At 37.9% G+C, this 17,957-nt stretch overlaps 2 protein-coding genes across 2 annotated transcripts in view; both read left to right on the forward strand.

Annotated features, from left to right (window-relative positions):
• LOC311623533 (olfactory receptor 7D2-like) overlaps nt 1–4,488 on the forward strand; it is a 34,413-nt gene extending 29,925 nt beyond the window's left edge. Inside the window, exon 2 of the mRNA XM_084885726.1 lies at nt 2,941–4,488. Coding sequence (XP_084741852.1) covers nt 2,954–3,892 — 939 coding nt within the window. The 5' untranslated portion in view covers nt 2,941–2,953 and the 3' untranslated portion in view covers nt 3,893–4,488. The remainder of the gene's footprint in view (nt 1–2,940) is intronic.
• On the forward strand, nt 3,021–17,602 carry LOC311623534 (olfactory receptor 7D4-like). Its single transcript, XM_084885727.1, has 3 exons — nt 3,021–3,054; nt 12,873–12,903; nt 15,226–17,602. The coding sequence occupies exon 3, from the start codon at nt 15,242–15,244 to the stop codon at nt 16,178–16,180; it is 939 nt and encodes a 312-aa protein (XP_084741853.1). The 5' UTR covers nt 3,021–3,054; nt 12,873–12,903; nt 15,226–15,241; the 3' UTR covers nt 16,181–17,602.
• The last annotated feature ends 355 nt before the right edge of the window (nt 17,603–17,957 follow it).

Below are 17,957 nucleotides of genomic sequence, written 5' to 3' on the forward strand. Positions count from 1 at the left end.
TGATTCTTTGGAGAAACAAAGAAAGCTGATGATACTGATTAGTTCTAATTGAGTTTAAGTTGACTTTAGTGTTCCCAAGTAGGTAATCATATCAGCAGCTGATCATGACCAATTTTGTTTTTGGTGTTCTACTATTATATATGATTTACTTTTCTTGACTTATGGTATTTCTTTTGAATTATTAAGTACTATGTTAAATAATTATAGCAACAGGCATAATTTCTTCTTTCTGCTTCTTATGAGTTTTTTGTGTTTTAGGGTTTAATGATGGATCTTGGATTAATATTTAAAATTTTACTGTTTCCTTCCCATCAATAACTGTTACATTTTATTACATACATTTATATTGAAACTATCATTATTTCTGCATCGCTCTGTTCATGCAAATACTTTGTTATCTGACTTTCTAATATTAAATATTTTTAAACCTTTCAAATGAACATTAATTCACAAGGGAATATGTTATATTTATTAAGCAGATACCTTCATCTTACTCCTTTTTCAGTTTGCTGCATCTATAGCCAATGTGAGATTAACTTGTAGATTTTTTGTTTATATTATATATTGCTCTTGGTTGCAATCTTCATTCAACTTTTCCTGCTCTTTGAGAATAAACCACTGGAATACCAGGATCAGTAAAATTTATAACGTGAGCTGAGATGTATAGCTTATGTTTCAGTCTTGAGAGGCACAGATTTTAAAAATATATATTTTTATTGATTTCAGAGAGGAAGAGATAGAGATAGAGATAGAGATAGAGATAGAGATAGAGATAGAGATAGAGATAGAAACGTCAATGATGAGAGAGAATCATTGATTGGCTGCCTCCTACACACCTCATCATGGGCATTTACCTAGATTGGAAATCGAACTGTGACCTCTTGGTTCATAGGTCAATGCTCAACCACTGAGCCGTGCCGTCTGGGCACAGGGACAGATATTAATAAAATAATTTCATAAGTAAATGCAAAAACACAACAATGACTTAGTAAAGAAGACTCTAGGAAGCTATAAAAGCATGAACTAGGGGGACTGCACTTGCTGGGCCGGAAAGGTTCAGGAAGGCTTCTTTGAGGAAGTGATATTCCATATAAAAGAGAAGGATAAGAATTATCACAGGAAGACAAAGGCATGGAGGAGCACTCCAGCTGGGAGGGCAGTTCTTACATAAGCAAGGCTGGGGATTTTTAGGATTCCTAAGAAGGCAAAAGTGTTAGAACTGCAAGAGTGAAAAGCTAGTGTTGTGCTTAAGACTGGGAAGTTGGAAGGAACCCTCATGTACTAGCAAACCTGGAAAGGGTGTTAAGAGAAAGAAAAGTCATAGACACCGAGGCAAAAATCTTCAGATGAAAGTTCCTTTCAGCGCATATTTGTGTTTGCTTCTGCCTGGGGCCTGGGTATGTGCCATCCAGGACCACTTGAGATTGAATTCCTTGGCTGAGGTTCTAGGTGAATGTGGACTCTAAACCTGTGAGTGGCCGCCTCAGCTACAGAATTTTTGAGGTCTGACTCTTTCTGACATTTCACGGATGGATTTTCTTTCCTTTTTTCTATCCAGTACTATTGGGCATTGTGTGAAAGTGTTTTTAACTTTTAAATTATTTCAGGTTTGAAGAAAAGTTGAAAGAATAGTTCCTACGTAACTATTGCTGGATCCCCTGAATGTTAACATTTTTACCACCTTAACTTTTATCTTTACCCCATGTTCTCTGTCTTCCTTTTGTGTGTAGGTGTGTTTTCCAAACCATGTGAAAATAAGTTACACCTCTAAATCATTGGTATTCCCTAAAAAACGGACATTTTCCTCACACAACCTCAGTACAATGATCAAAATCAGGAAATTAACATTGATATAATACTGTTATGAAAGTTACAGACATCAGTCCTATTTGGGTAATTATTCTAATAATGTCATCTGTAGCAAAAGAAAATCCAAGATCACATGTTATACCCTGTTTCCCCGAAAATTAGACAGTATCTTATATTAATTTTTGCTCCCAAAGATGCGCTAGGTCTTATTTTCAGGGGATGTCTTATTTTTCCATGAAGAATACAGTACACATTTATTGTTAAATGAAAATAAAGAAAATTTATTACCTGTATATGGTACGGTAGTACGGTAGTTGTCAACACAAACCAGACAAACTGTGAATCCTACAGTATCAAGAATTTACTCATTTATTCAATGACAATCATGTCATCATCTTTTGGAACATCATCATAACAATCCAATTCCTAAATTTCCTGGTGAATTTCTTGTGACTCCATTTCTTTCAGAATCAGTGGACCAAATCTCTCATGTTTAGCAATAGCATTCAGAGACAGAGCCTAGGGGGGCCTTATTTTCGGGGGGATGCCTTATATTTCACTCAGAAGGAAACCGGTAAGTAGGTCTTATTTTCGGAGGATGTCTTATTTTTGGAGAAACACGGTATTTGCTTGAGATCACTTTAGGCACCGTTAATCCAGAACAGTTCCTAGACTTTCTTTGAATTTGAATGCCCCTCAATTTGGCTTTGTCTGATGCTCTTTAATCTGTAAATTGAAGTCATGTGTCTTTGGCCAAATCCCACAGTAGTCTCATTGAGTCCTTTCTAGTGCCTCATACCAGGAGGTACATGATGTTAACTTGTCTCATTTTCAAGCCTCATGACTTTCTGACGGGATTGTTATAAAGTGGGTACTTAAGATAGGTGGTCAGGAATTCTATTTTGTAGGATTCCCTTTTGGTTTCATTGTTATAAAATGGATACTTAGATGAGTGGGTGGGATAAGAGATTCCATTTTTTAGGATTCTATTTATAAGTGAATAGAGACCCGACTCTTAGAAAAATGACAGTCTTTATAAATAACTTGTGTGAAAGGTATAGTCAACATTTCTGGTATGTGGAGGGTGCCAGTTTGTGCTAATTCATGTTGTTCCAATCTCTTCCTTCATAGATATATCAACCACATGAAAGCAGGGAACAAAACAGGAATTTTAGTGTTCACCCTCTTTGGACTCTCTGAGGATCCAGAATTGCAGCGCCTCATTTTTGGACTGTTCCTCTTCATGTACGGGGTTACAGTGCTTGGGAACTTGCTCATCATCCTAATCATCAGCTTTGACTCCCACCTCCACATCCCCATGTACTTCTTCCTTTTCAACCTGTCCTTGGTTGACATCTGTTTCAGCACCACCATAGTCCCCAATATGCTGGTGAGCATCCAGACAGAGAACAAAGCCATTTCCTACATGAACTGCCTCACTCAGGTATATTTTTCCATGTTTTTTCCTATCCTGGACACCCTACTCCTGACCGTGATGGCCTACGACCGGTATGTGGCCATCTGTCAGCCCCTGCGCTACATGATCATCATGAACCCTCGTCTCTGTGGCTTGCTAGTTTTTATTACTTGGTTCATTGGTGTCATAACATCCCTCCTTTATATCTCTCTGATGATGCATCTGAATTTCTGTAGAGATCTTGAAATTCCACATTTCTTCTGTGAGGTGACACAGATCCTCAAGTTGGCCTGCTCTGATACCTTCCTAAATAACACATTGTTATATTTTATGACTGGTGTGCTGGGTGTGTTCCCTCTTTTGGGGATCCTATTCTCCTACTCAAGAATTACTTCAGCCGTAAAGAAGATGTCCTCATCGCAGGGAAGGCAAAAAGCATTTGCCACCTGTGGGTCTCATCTCTCAGTCGTTTCTTTATTTTATGCAACAGGCATTAGGGTCTACTTCACTTCTTCTATGGTTCACTCTTCCCAGAAAGTCTCAGTGGCCTCAGTGATGTACACCGTGGTCACCCCCATGCTGAACCCCTTCATCTATAGCTTGAGGAACAAGGATGTGAAGGGCGCCCTGGGAAGGCTTCTAAGCAGAGCAGTCTCTTGTCTGTGATAAATCCATTCATTGGTCCTGGGACTGAGAAGTTTTGTGAGTACCAGTGTCAAAACCTTTTATTCTGAAGTTCTTACTCTTGAGTATCTCAAACAATCTTATTCTTTTATCCCAATTCTTAAGGATCTGTATGTGGAGGGTGCCTCTCTCATAGTTTTTTTTATACACATTTAAACAACTAATCTCAGGTGATTTCTTTGATGTCTTTTTTGTCCTATAGGTTGTCTAAAAATTATGTCCTTGGTCTTATTCCTTACTTTCACACTAGTGAGTTCTAAACTTGGATTTAAGGCAAGTTATCTTTGTTATTTCAAAAGTTGGCCTAGAGAGCTTAAAGTGATTGTTCCCTTTAATTATTTCTGTGTTTGATTGTGAATTGTGTTATTTGTGTGCATAACCAACAGTGTTTTTGTTGTTGTTTTTTAAAATATATTTTATTTATTTTTTACAGAGAGGAAAGGAGAAGGATAGAGAGCTAGAAAAACACATGAGAGAGAAACATCGATCAGCTGCCTCCTGCACACCCCCCACTGGGGACGTGCCCGCAACCAAGGTACATGCCCTTGACTGGAACAGAACCTGGGACCTTTCAGTCCACAGGCTAACACTCTATCCACTGAGCCAAACCGGTTAGGGCTTGTTTTTTTACTGGATAAAGTATAATTAAAATACATATAAAAATATAGTTGATGTGTTAGTACTTATTATATGATAAGCATGTACTAATTTTTCTGTTTTTTTTTTTTATATTTTATTGATTTTTTTTTACAGAGAGGAAAGGAGAGGGACAGAGAGTCAGAAACATCAATGAGAGAGAAACATTGACCAGCTGCCTCCTGCACCCCCCACCGCACTGGGGATGTGCTTGCAACCAATGTATATGCCCCTGACCGGAATCGAACCTGGGACCCTTCAGTCTGCAGGCCGACGCTCTATCCACTGAGCCACACCGGTTTCGGCTTTCTCTGTTATCTTATGTAATCATCTCAATAGGAAAAATTACTGTCCCCATTTTAGAGGGGTCAAAAATGAGACCCTAAGAAAGCTAAAAACAAAAGAAAACTTTCCCAAAGTTACAAAGGGATGATTACAGAGGGACGAGGGACCAAGTGGCAAAAGCAGGATTCAAATCCGAAACTCTAACCCTGAGCCCATAGTCTAACCTAACAGTCTTCACAGCTTTTCACATGGATTTTGACGTTGTGCACATCTATATGGTAGATTTTACTGCTGATTGGCAATATTTATAATTATTCTCTCCTATTGGATACCCAACAGAATTGCACTTCCTTTCTCCTTGGAGGTAATGGTGACAATATGTTTTTATCTTTCCAATAAAATATGAATAGAATTGATGTGTCCCTTCTAGGCTGGTATATTTAGAGGCTGGTAAATTATTCTTTATATTCACTCTGCCTTTGATATGGCTATTGTGGAATAAGAGTACCAAAAGATCAAAATAGTCTGGAAAGCTGGCAAGTACATGTAGGACTTGCCTGGATAGTTACTCAAGTCCATATATAAATGATGTTTTAAATGTGGAATACCAGGAATTCCATTAGTGCCACAATTCATAATCTTTCAGTGTGATATATTTGTGATATGATATGAGAGGAGTATTTTCAGCACAGCCAATTGCTACTTTATTTACCCAGAATATTGCTAGGTTTTCCTAGGGGCCTACTCCTACCTCAACATCTCAACATCTTTGTCCCTCTGCCATGTCCAACATTAATAGTTCAAAAGACTTTACCTATCATCCAGTGATGGTGATGTATTCAGTGACAAAGACACATCAGATTACCACCAGGTTAATTTGTTTAAAGGAAAAATTGATATTCAAGAAAAACTTGTACAGCTTAGTGCTAATATATATAGTATATCTATATGTCTATCTATCTATCATCTCTATCTATTATCTATCTATCTATCTATCTATCTATCTATCTATCTATCTATCTATCTATCTATCTATCTATCATCTATCTATGTAAAATTTCTCAGGGCTGAGAGACTGGAGAAAGAGGCTGGCAACTCTGTCAAAACATTTAGAGTTCATGAAGAGAGTTTGTATATAAGGCTTGCCTTGTACAGCAGCTAGGCAACATGGATATCATCCATGCTATGTGACAGATGCTGAGTTACATAGGATGGGGCAAAATGGATGGAGTACATGACCTGCCCTAGATAAGGAGAAAAAAATCTTACATGCTTGGGGAAGGGCAACAGCCTATTCCAGGAAATGGCACTCCTGGGGCATATACTGAGTAGCCAGATTATTATAATCTCTGAATGCATAAAAATTTGATCACTCAGTGTATATCCTATATAATGAAAGGTTATTATGCAAATTGTCCCCTCAACCATGAGTTTGACCAGCAGGCAGGCCAGGTCCCATGTCCCCTTTCCCTGGCCAGGGTAGCTGGACACAACTTCATGCATTAGGCCTCATATATCTATATCTATATCTATATCTATATCTATATCTATATCTGTATCTGTATCTGTATCTCTATCTCTATCTCTATCTCTATCTCTATCTCTATCTCTATCTCTCTATCTCTATCTCTATCTCTATCTCTCTATCTCTATCTATCTATCTATCTATCTATCTATCTATCTATCTATCTATATTGAGTGGCCAGATTATTATGCATTCAGAGATCATAATAATCTGGCCACTCAGTATAGGGTAAGGGTCAGACAGTCTCTGAGAAGATTTATGGGGAGCAATCTCTATTCTGTCCAGAATCTAGCTAGCTCTAGATTAAGGTCCAGATACAGTCATGTTATTGAACAGCCCTCCTATCTATCTATCTATCTATCTATCTATCTATCTATCTATCTATCATAAATCATCATCTATCTATCATCTTCTTCATCATCATCATCATCATCATCATCATCATCATCTATCTATCATTTATTTATCCTAGATTTCAGCCTAAGGCACCAACATGTCCCTGAGCTCTTCCCTCTCTGTGTCTTAGTAAATGAGGAAGTTTTTATGGAGAAGATGAAGCAGGCTGTGTTTGAGTATGGACAAGCCAGTGGGCACAATGAAATATTTTCAGGGACCAAAGATGGTTCAATGATAAAAAAAAGAATCACGCAGAAATATATGAGTGAGATAAGTGGAAATGATAAAAGAGTAGAAAGTCTTATGTGGGCATGTGAGTTTAATATCATTTAATATCATAATTGCCATAATATCTATATTGACTTTGTAACTATGTGTAGTCAATAAATCATACTTAATATAAATATTTATTGTTTTAAAAATTGATTTATATTTTTAATATTTGCTGACTCATTCTTTTATTAGATTTATTTTCTTAATTTTTCTAAATATTTAAAACAACACTTTTAAGTGCTTGATGATAAAAAATGTAATATACAATGATGTTAGAAAACTTGGAAAATGCAAATAATGAGAGAGATGTTAGGAAACTAAAAGGATAACCACAATTTACATTTTGAAGAATTTCCCATCTATGTGCACTATATGTTTACAGACAACACATTCTTTCTGATTATTCTTTCTAGGCTGCAACTGGGTTAATAAGTGTTCTCCCACCACAGATGGGTTTGACAAATTTGATTATTGTTATATTTTAAAATACTTGTACTTTCAAAGATTAAAAGGAGAACTTTAATTTTGTTTCTATTCACTGTTATTTTTAGTTAAATTGCACAGTGTTTCATATTAGTTGAACTATGGAATTATTCACTTTAAAAATGGCATGAGCCAGAGTGCTGGGGATTAAACTCCCATTTTTTTATTTTTATTTTTTTTTTTATCTTACTGGGTACATGATCTTAGGCAAGTCATCTGACTTCCCTGGCCCTCAGAACCCTCTGGGAGGAGAGTTTGGATCACTCCACCAGGTAAGTCATCCAGAGATATTACTCAAGGGTGAGGGGAATTGAGAATGGATATAGGAGAGAGACACTGAGTATCAGTTGTGGCTTTGAAACCACATATAGTAGCAGAAGCTATAGTTCTTCCCATTGATCCTCCTCTTTTTAGTGCATCTCATTCACCCTCTCCCCTAAAAGAGACACACTGAACCTTTGGAAGAGTTTCTCCCAAAACTTATACAAAAGGTTGATTCAAATAAAGGTAAAAATAAAAATAAAAAAATCCCACAAAAACAAACAAACAACAACAAAAAAAGCCCCACACACCAAAATAAGCAAATGAGTCCATATTCAACCAAAAGGTTCTGCACAGCAAAGGAAGCCATCAACAAAATAATGAAAGCTTCTTACCAAATGGGAGAAAATATTTGCAAATCGTGTATCTGATAAAGGGTTAATACATAATATACATAAAGGATACATACAACTCAATAGCAAGATAAAGGAAAAATCCAGTTGAAAACAGGCAGAGAACCTGAATAGACATTTTCACAAACAAGACGTAGTTGGCCAACAGATACTTTAAAAGGTGTTCAATATCATTAATCTTCAAGAAATATAAATTAAGGGGAGGGGTGAGGATGACTGGATAAAGAAGGTGAAGGAATTAGCTCTTTAGCATATATGCATACCCCATGAATATGGACAATAGTGTGGTGAATGCCAAGAGAGGGGGAGGGAGGGTTGGGTGAGAGTTGGCAAAGGAGGGAAAACCGGGACACCTGCAATAATGTCAGTATTAAAAATTTTTAATAAAAAAATGACAATGACATCTGGACTTGCACCTGCTATAACAGCTACTAACAAGGAGAGAATAAATAGAGTTTGTGAGGATGTGGAGAAAAAGGAACCCTTGTGTCCTGTTGATGTGAATATTAATTGGTACAGCCACTATGGAAAACAGGTTATAGGTTCCTCAAAGAAAAAAATTAAAAAAAATACAGCTACCATATGACCCAGCCATTTCACTTCTGGGTTTTTATTCCTCTCACAATCCAGGTCTGCTGGCTCCTAACTGCCCTCCCTGCCAGCCTGGTTACCCCTACCTGCATCTGCCTGCTGGCCTGGTTACCCCCATTTGCCCCCCTCTGCCAGCCTGGTCACCCCTCACTGTCCCCCTCTACTGGCCTGGTTGTCCCTGTCCTCCCCCCTCCTGACTGTTCTTCCCCTCTCCCCTTCCCACTGGCCTGGTTGCCCCACACAGCCTGCTGTTCAGTTATTGTGTCATCCCTTACTAACCCCCCTGCTGGCCAAGTTGTCCCATGCAGCCTGCTGTTTGGTCATTACTGTGAGGGTGTCCTGACCAATTTGCATATTACCCTTTTATTAGTATAGATTGAATGTTAACTGTAATTAGAAAATAAAAAGAATTGTAAAGAACTATAAAAATCTTGTAAGGCTAAAATAAAATAAAAAGTTGGTTCAAATTCCCAAGGGATGGACAATAGATGTGCCATTGCCCAGATTCTAGCTTCAGGATTAAGGGTTTATTGTTCCAGGTGCAGGAAGGGCAGCCATTTGACAGCACTCAGTCTGCTTTGCAAAGACCCATCAGTTAAAGGAAGCTGCCTCACCCAGGTGACCCTACTCAGATCTCTTGCTGTGGGCAGCATAATGGGGCCAAAGACATTTGCATTCACCACTGTATTTGTACTGTGGTTGCTCCTGAGCTGCACCCAACCACTTAGTTAGAACAGCAGAATGCCAGTGCATGACCATTGCCATGGTCACATGATGACACTGATGACCAGGATCAGTAACCCCTGCCAGAATGGTGACTCCTCTTCTTGGCATGAGGAACTGAAGTGCCAGGAGGCATTAGAGCTTGAAATTCAGTGGAACTTTGCCATGTGTTTAGAAGTGCATCTTTTTAGGAGTCAAGACCTCTTGGCCTGCAGAGGCCAGAGTTGTTGAGATCTGAAGCACAAACTCCCAAGTGACTCAATGAAAGTGTGAAAATATTCTATACATCAAGATATAGCACACTGATTGTCAATGATTTAGAATGTATACTGCGTCCTGTGGACTCTGTAGTCAGAACTTCCTGTGCATTCAAAGGTCTGCACTAAATTTGGTCATTCTCTGTCCCTATATGTTCCATTAAATTTTTTTTCTAACTCTCTAATGTTCCACACTGTCTTTACACTATGCTTTATACTCTTTCCTCCCTTTTTCCACAATCATCACAGGTGGATTATATTTGTCACCTGTATTGAGTGGCCAGATTATTATGCGTTCAGAGATCATAATAATCTGGCCACTCAGTATATATATTAGAGGCCTGGTGCATGAATTCATGCATGGTTTGGATCTAGCCAGCCTGGCCAGGGGGAGGGGACATGTGCGGTTGGCCGGCCTGCCTGTTGGTTGAACTCCTGGTTGAGGGGGCAATTTGCATGTTAGCCCTTTATTATATAGGATATACACTGAGTGGCCAGATTATTATGCATTTAGAGACCATAATAATCTGATCACTCGGTGTGTATTTCCCCAATACTCATTCTTTAATCCTCTCCACCTATATTGTTTCTGCCTCTAGCCCTCTATTTAGAGGTAATAAGTGGAGCCTTCATTAATACCAACAGAGGGACCCTGTCACCATCAAATGCAAAGAATATTTTTCAGCCCTCATTTGGTTGGTTCTTTGAACAGAACCAAACTATTTTACAACTCTGCTTTTAACATTTTTTTTTAAAGGAAGTGATCCATGAGACACCCAAAGTTTCTTTAATGGTAGAACAGAAAGATGTTGGTTTCTAGCTTTGGTTCCTGAGCAATTAAACATTCCGTAGGGATAGCTTGTCACTTTTAAGTCAGACAGAAGAAATAATTGTTTCTCTTTGGAGGAAATAAATTCATCTTCCACCTCTGATGCTTGTAGATGCACAAAATCTGGTATCTTTGCTCCCCATGGGATCTGAATTGTTTGGAGAGTAAAAGACAATAGCACAACTGATTTAATGAGGAGCTCTGAGGATTCAACACTTGAGATATTGTAAACTTTAAACGTGTTCCTTTTGCCACTTTCCTTAATTCTCTGGTCCCAGCCAAATAAAAGTTCAAGTGGGCTTCCCAGGGACAGACCTTGGAGAACAGACAGCTTCAGAGATACCCTGCAGAGAAGGTCATCGCATTCCATCCAGTAAGGGTTGTTGGAATGAAAGGGAAATGAGACAATGTGGGTACTGGGCTTTACCTCTGGAATAATTAGACTGAGACAATCCTGTAGTATATAGTTTATAACAATGAAGTCTCTGTACTTGAAGGTACTTCAGTTTCCCTTGAAACCTGTCTTTTCAAGCCTTTTTTTCTGTCCTCTCTTTTTGGAATCTAGAGGTCTCTATAAAAATATTTCTTTTCCATAGAATCTCCACCTCTTTTCTACTCTTTTCCGTAATTGTAAGCTTTTTTTGAATTTTTTTGTTTTCAATCATTTATTCATTATAAATGAATATCTACTCTGCATAAGGTACTGTCTATTTTGTTCCTAATATGATTGGGTTTCTTTATGGCATTTTCTAACCTATTTGCAGCAGATCTGACTCACTGATATCACATAATCGTCCCATATTGATGTTATTGTTGTTTCAATTCAGTGTCCACAATAGTATGTACAAATAATATAATTATTTCTGATGTTCAGTACTAAGGAGAATTTTCTTTCCTCATCTTATTTGTCTCTTTAAATGTTCAGCAGAATATCAAGTGATTGAATACCAATGATTTGACTTCATTGGTCTCTTCATAAATTTAACTCAAATGTTTTAGTGAGTAATGGAGAATATTCTGTTTGCAGTTTTAAAACAACTAGTCTTTATTGAGTTAAGAAATTGCCATTGGTTTCCTTATTTAGCAAGAGCTTGAAGATTTCTTTTTTGTGTGATATAGTTGACACTTTGGTCTCAAATTTTATTATATGCCTAACATGTGTATACGGTGAGCATCTACTATATGCCAAGCACCAGATAAACCCCTGGAATGACTGATAATGATGAGCAAAAACAATTAAAATTTCTAACCCATAAATAATCATAAAATCACCAACATGAGAGGCACTTTAAAGAATAGTACTAGTTGCTCAAACTGTGGGCCTCATATACTCTGTCCATCCCAACCCCAATTATCTGTTCGCTATCTCACCGGTCTCTCAAATCACTTCTGTTACCAAGCTTACCAAGACAAGTGCAACTGGTTTTTCTGCTCGCTTAGCCCCCAATGCTTGCCCTTTTAAAATTTCTCCTAATTCACAATTGGCCATCTTTTCTCTCACAACACAAGTATTTTTATTTCAGAGAAGCCTTTTCCTCTTTATTATTTTTAAAAATTTATTTATCTTTACTGTTGAGGATATTGCAGACATCCCTCCTTGCCCTGCTCCACAGAGAAGCCTTTTCTAACAACCTCCCCAAATCAAATGGGTCATCAGTGATTTTTCCCCTCTCATTAATTATTAGCATTCTCTAAACATTAATAATAATGAAACTTTTTATCATTCAGAATGTAAACTTTTATTTACTTTCATTTTAAAATTAAATTCATTGGGACAACATTGATTAATAACATAAGATTTAGGTGTACAAATTTATATTATGTCACCTGTGTATCTTATTCCATCACTATATATTTGACCCTTTTTATCCTCCCCAACCCACTTAACCCACTTATCCTCTGGTAACTACCATACTATTGTCTACTTCTAAGAGTTTGTTTTGTCTGTTTATTTGTTGATTTCTGTTTTCTATTTGACATACAAATGAAATTATATGGTTCTTGTCCTTTTCCTTTTAACTTATTTCACTTAGCGTGATACTCTCTAGATCCATCCATGTTGTCACAAATGGCAGTATTTCATCTTTTGAATGGCTGAGTAGTGCAATTTTTTTTCTCTTTAGTGTGCATGTACCACATCCTCTTTATCCAATCATCTGTTGAATAACACCTAGGTTGTTTCCAAGCCTTGGTTATTGTGAATAATGCTGCATTGAGCATAAAGTACATGCATGTATATTTACAAATAAGTGTTTTGTTTTTTTTGTTTGTTTGTTTTTTTTAAAATTAGATTTACAGAAGAGGAATTTCTGGGTGATAAGGTAACAATTCTTCCTTTTTTTTTTTTTAAAGTGAAACTTCATATTATTTTCCATAGAGGCTACATCAATTTTCATACCCTCAAAGGTTCCCTTTTCTCCTCTATATCCTCTTAAAAACTTACTTCTTACCTATTGCTAATACCCATTCTCACATGTATGAATTGGTATCTCATTGTAGTTTTGATTTGCATTTCCCTTATAACCAAAGATGTTGGACATTTTTTTATATGTCTGTTGATTATCTGTATGTCTTCTTGGGAAAGTGTTCTTGTCTGATACCTACTTTTTAATAGAACTCTTTGTTTTCTTGAATTTGAATTGTATGAGTTCTTTATATATATATTGGATACTAGAGCCCCAGTGTACAACATTCATGCACCGGGGAGTCCCTCAGTCTGGCCTGCGCCCTCTCGCAGTCCAGGACCCCTTGGGGAATGTCCAACTGCCAGTATAAGGGTCCTTAGCACTGCCCTGGAGTCAAGAGAGGCTCCCACCATGACCGCTGTGCTCGCCAGCCATGAGCCCAGCTTCTGGCTGTGATCACCCAAGGGCAGTGCCGTCTGCTCCCTGGTGGTCAGTGCACTTCATAGCCACAGATCATTCTGTTCAGTCAATTTGCATATTAGCCTCATCATATAGGACTATAGGCCCAATGCATGAAATCGTGCAAGAGTAGGCCTTCCTTCTCCCGGCTGCTGGCACCAGCTTCCCTCACAGCCCTGGCTTCGTCCAGAAGGATGTCTGGTCTTATTAGCATATTATGCTTTTATTATTATAGATTAGAATGTTATTTGAAGGATTATTTGCAAATATCTTCTTCTATTTGGCTTGATGCTTTTTTTAAAATTAAAAATATATTTTATTGATTCTTCACAGAGAAGAAATTAGAGGGATGGAGAGCTAGAAACATCAATGAGAGAGAGAAACATCGAACAGCTGCCTCCTGCACACACCCCTCTAGGTATGTGCCCACAACCAAGGTACATGCCCTTGACTGGAATCAAACCTGGGACCCTTGAGTCCACAGGCCGACACTCTATCCACTGAGCCAAACCAGTTAGGGCTGGCTTGATGCTTTTTAATTTCAAATCTTAAAGTTGCCTTGCAATTTTTAGGATGATTTCATGTATAAACACTTTGAATATTTCTTAATAAAATACGTAAGTTTTTTTTTCAATTCGTGACACTGATTTGAATACAACACATCTCCACTTGAGAGCATGTTCAAATGAGCTCATGCCTGCACACATGCTTTTTGTTTTATTATGATGGTAGTGTGCTTCTGTTTCCCACTATTATCTATATAGTCAATGTGCATCTTCCTCTTCTTGGAAGAATCCACTTGGCAGGCAGTCTCTGAAATGGGAAACCATAAAGATCTTCATTAATTAGAAGTGCTGTGTGGTGATAAAAAAAATAAAAATAAAGACCTGTTGTGTTTACAATGATGACTGCCCAAGTTTAAGAGAAATACTAAAAATTACCACCATGCAAAACAGCTCTACTGTGATGTTAAGAACAGAAATTCACATTCATCATGTGTCTAGTGTATATCACAGGAAAATACACTAAAAAATTATATGCATCATGCCATTTAATCACACACCTATCCTACAATGTAAGGAATATTTAGTACTCTCATTGTGGACGTGAAGCAACTGCAGCTGAGGGAGATTAAATAACTTCGTCAAGGTCACACAGATATAACATGGTAGACCAAATTCTGTTCCAGGACGTCTGACTCACATCCTATTTCTAAATTATAGGTCTATACTGTACTTTGGAATAGTTTTATCTAAAAAATAATTGTGATGAAAGAATAGATTAATAATGATAATAATAGCTATAACATAGAAAGATCTTACTGTGATTAAAGGCATTGTATTACCTCGTAAAAATTGTAACAGCAGAAACCACACATTAGAAACACAATAAGGCACATGAGAGAGTTAACTGTGACATAAAGATAAAGCATCAGGTCACAGAACTAAGGTTGTTTGAGCTGAAAACACATGTTTTAATCACTATTATGAAATGCAAGTAGTATGGAGATTGTTAAAGTAAGCACCTTAAACATCTTTAGTTAATTTGGAAGGCTAGTATGAAAGAAGAAATTGGTTTATGTCCATAGATTTCAATAAGTGATTTAGAACCAGTGAGTTGAAGATAAAAAGAGAAAGACTTCAGTTAAATTAAAGAAAGTCTGCATGTTTACATCATTTAAAATAAAATTGGGTAACCACTTAAACGAGTGAATGACTGGTGATGACCAGCTGAGATTCCATTTGGCTGCTTACTGGAGGTTGCTTTTTCCTCTTTTAGAACACACACCAGCTGCATGGAAGCTGAAAACCACACAGAAGCATCTCAATTCCTGCTCCTGGGTCTCTCAGATGATCCTGAACTGCAGCCCATCCTCTGTGGAGTGTTCTTGTCCATGTATCTGTTTACTGTACTTGGAAACCTGCTCATTATTGGGGCCATCATCTCTGACTCCCACCTCCACACCCCAATGTATTTCTTTCTTGCCAACCTGTCCTTTGTTGACATCTGTTTCACCTCCACCACCGTCCCAAAGATGCTGGTGAATATCCAGGCACAAAGGAAAACCATCTCCTACATTGGGTGCCTCATTCAGGTGTATTTTACTATGATATTTTCTGGAATGGACCACTGCATCCTGACTGTGATGGCCTATGACCGGTATGTGGCCATCTGCCACCCCCTGTACTACATGGTCATCATGAACCCACGTTTCTGTGGCACTCTGGTTCTGATATCTTGGTTCATCATTGTCTCAGTCTCCCTGCTTCATATTCTACTTATGAGGCAGCTTACCTTCTGTATCGGCACTGAAATTCCACATTTCTTCTGTGAACTGACTCAGACACTCAAGGTGGCCTGCTCTGACAACTTCATCAATACCATCGTCTTGAATGTGGCTACTGCCATTATGGGCGTGTTTCCTCTTACGGGAATTCTGTTTTCTTACTCTAGGATTGTCGCCTCTTTAATGAGAATATCCTCTGCAGGAGGGAAATATAAAGCATTTTCCACCTGTGGGTCTCACCTCTCCGTGGTCTCCTTGTTCTATGGGACAGGCCTGGGGGTCCACCTCAGTTCTGCTCTGACCCATTCCTCCCTACAAAACTCAATTGCCTCAGTAATGTACGCTGTGGTCACCCCCATGCTGAACCCCTTCATCTACAGCCTGAGGAACAAGGATGTGAAGGGGGCCCTGAGAAGGCTCCTCAACCTAGCAGCACCTTGTCTGTGATGGATCTCTGGCCTCAGAACTAAGGGCACATTGTGTGCCCAAAGGTAAATGTCAAATTTAAATATCTGGTTCTTTTTCATTCCTCCAAGACAAGCTTGATTCCTTCTATTTCCAAACATGTATGATTTTGCTTTTGTTTGTTTTTATATTAGTTTTCCTCAGAAATTCCACCTTTATATTTCTTCTTTATGCGCAGTCTACAGTGTTCCATGTTCAGTCAGCATTCCTGGAGTTATCACTTTTAATTTAAAGCACTTATCATATCAAGTGCTGACTTAGTTTCCCCAAAAGTTGTCCTTATATGTAACTGATCTTCACCTTATTTGGGTTATATATATATATTTTTTTTTGTCCATATAAAATTATATGAAAATCCTACAGTAATCAGAACAGCATGATAATGCTCTCAGGACTCCTCTTGTTTCTTCACATGAATGATTTAATTTTATCTGAAGTACATTTTTTGAGATATTTTTTCTCATTCACTTTACTTTTCAAAAGAGACAGAATTGAAGTTGGACTACAACCTGGAAAGCTTACTTTACTATCCTACCTTCACAGGAACTGTAAAGTGATTTTCAAGTTGAGTATGAATCTAGATTTGAAGGATGGTTTCTTCAGCTATCATAAAGGAATTGACTGTCTCAAAAACTGAGAAGTGTCATTTTTTGTGTGATCCTTTCTTCCTTTCCTTTTTTATTTTACTTATATTTCCCATTATTGCAATCTTGATATACACCTTCTAAGATCCAAAGCCATGTAATAATGAGTGCAATACAATAAGAGTTGTTTTCTCAAGTGATTTAGTTATTTTCTGGAACTCTGTGGGGATGCCTCAGGAAGAATAGGTACACAATTGTGGAACATGTTTAGAACTTAATTCTTGTGGGGGGAAAATTGATTCTGCAAGGAAGCGTGGAGGAGTACTTGCTGTCAACTTTCCTCCCATGTTATCTGACATCCTCTCACCATTTCCATTGCATGAATGGCAACATCCAGTACCAGCTGGACCCTACTTTGCCCAATATGTGGGAGCAGAAGTGACTGGGAATTATGTCCCATCATAGACAGCTCTTTTTTTTTTTTCTTTTTTTAATATATTTTATTGATTTTTTACAGAGAGGAAGAGAGAGGAATAGAGATCCAGAAACATCAATGAGAGAGAATCATTGATCAGCTGCCTCTTGCACACCCCCTACTGGGGATGTGCCTGCAATCAAGGTACATGCCCTTGACAGGAATCGAACCCCTGTCCTTTCAGTCGGCAGGCGGATGCTCTATCCACTGAGCCAAACCGGTTTCGGCCAAAGACAGCTCTTGATGGAGACGTGTAGAGTACAGCATGTCTTTCATCCTTTATCTGGAATAATGCTGAGGTTTTACCATTTACCGGAATTTCCCCCGGAGATGAAATCTCTGTTTATTCACAGTGGTAGGTGCCATAATGCAAGCTTCATTCCATATATTTCTCCCCTTCATGTCCCTGGCTCCTTCCAATAAAGTGTTTGAACATAAACCCTTGGCTCAGCATTTGCTTTTTGCATGAACAAAAGTCAACACAGGGGCTAATAATGTGATGTATTAAGATAATATCATGAAATTAATTAGGGACTTTGGAGAAAAAATAGAAACTAATTATTTGGGACATAGTAAGGATTGTATAATTACTCAAAAGACTTTTTTTTTTTTTAATGGAGAAAAGACTTCTTTGAGGTGACTTCAATTAATCTTGTTTTCATTAAGTTTAATCCAATGTGTGTTTATTGTCTACTCGGCA

The sequence above is a fragment of the Pipistrellus hanaki genome (assembly GCF_964339955.1).
Source record: "Pipistrellus hanaki genome assembly, chromosome: 5".
In the NCBI taxonomy this organism is placed as follows: Eukaryota; Metazoa; Chordata; class Mammalia; order Chiroptera; family Vespertilionidae; genus Pipistrellus; species Pipistrellus hanaki.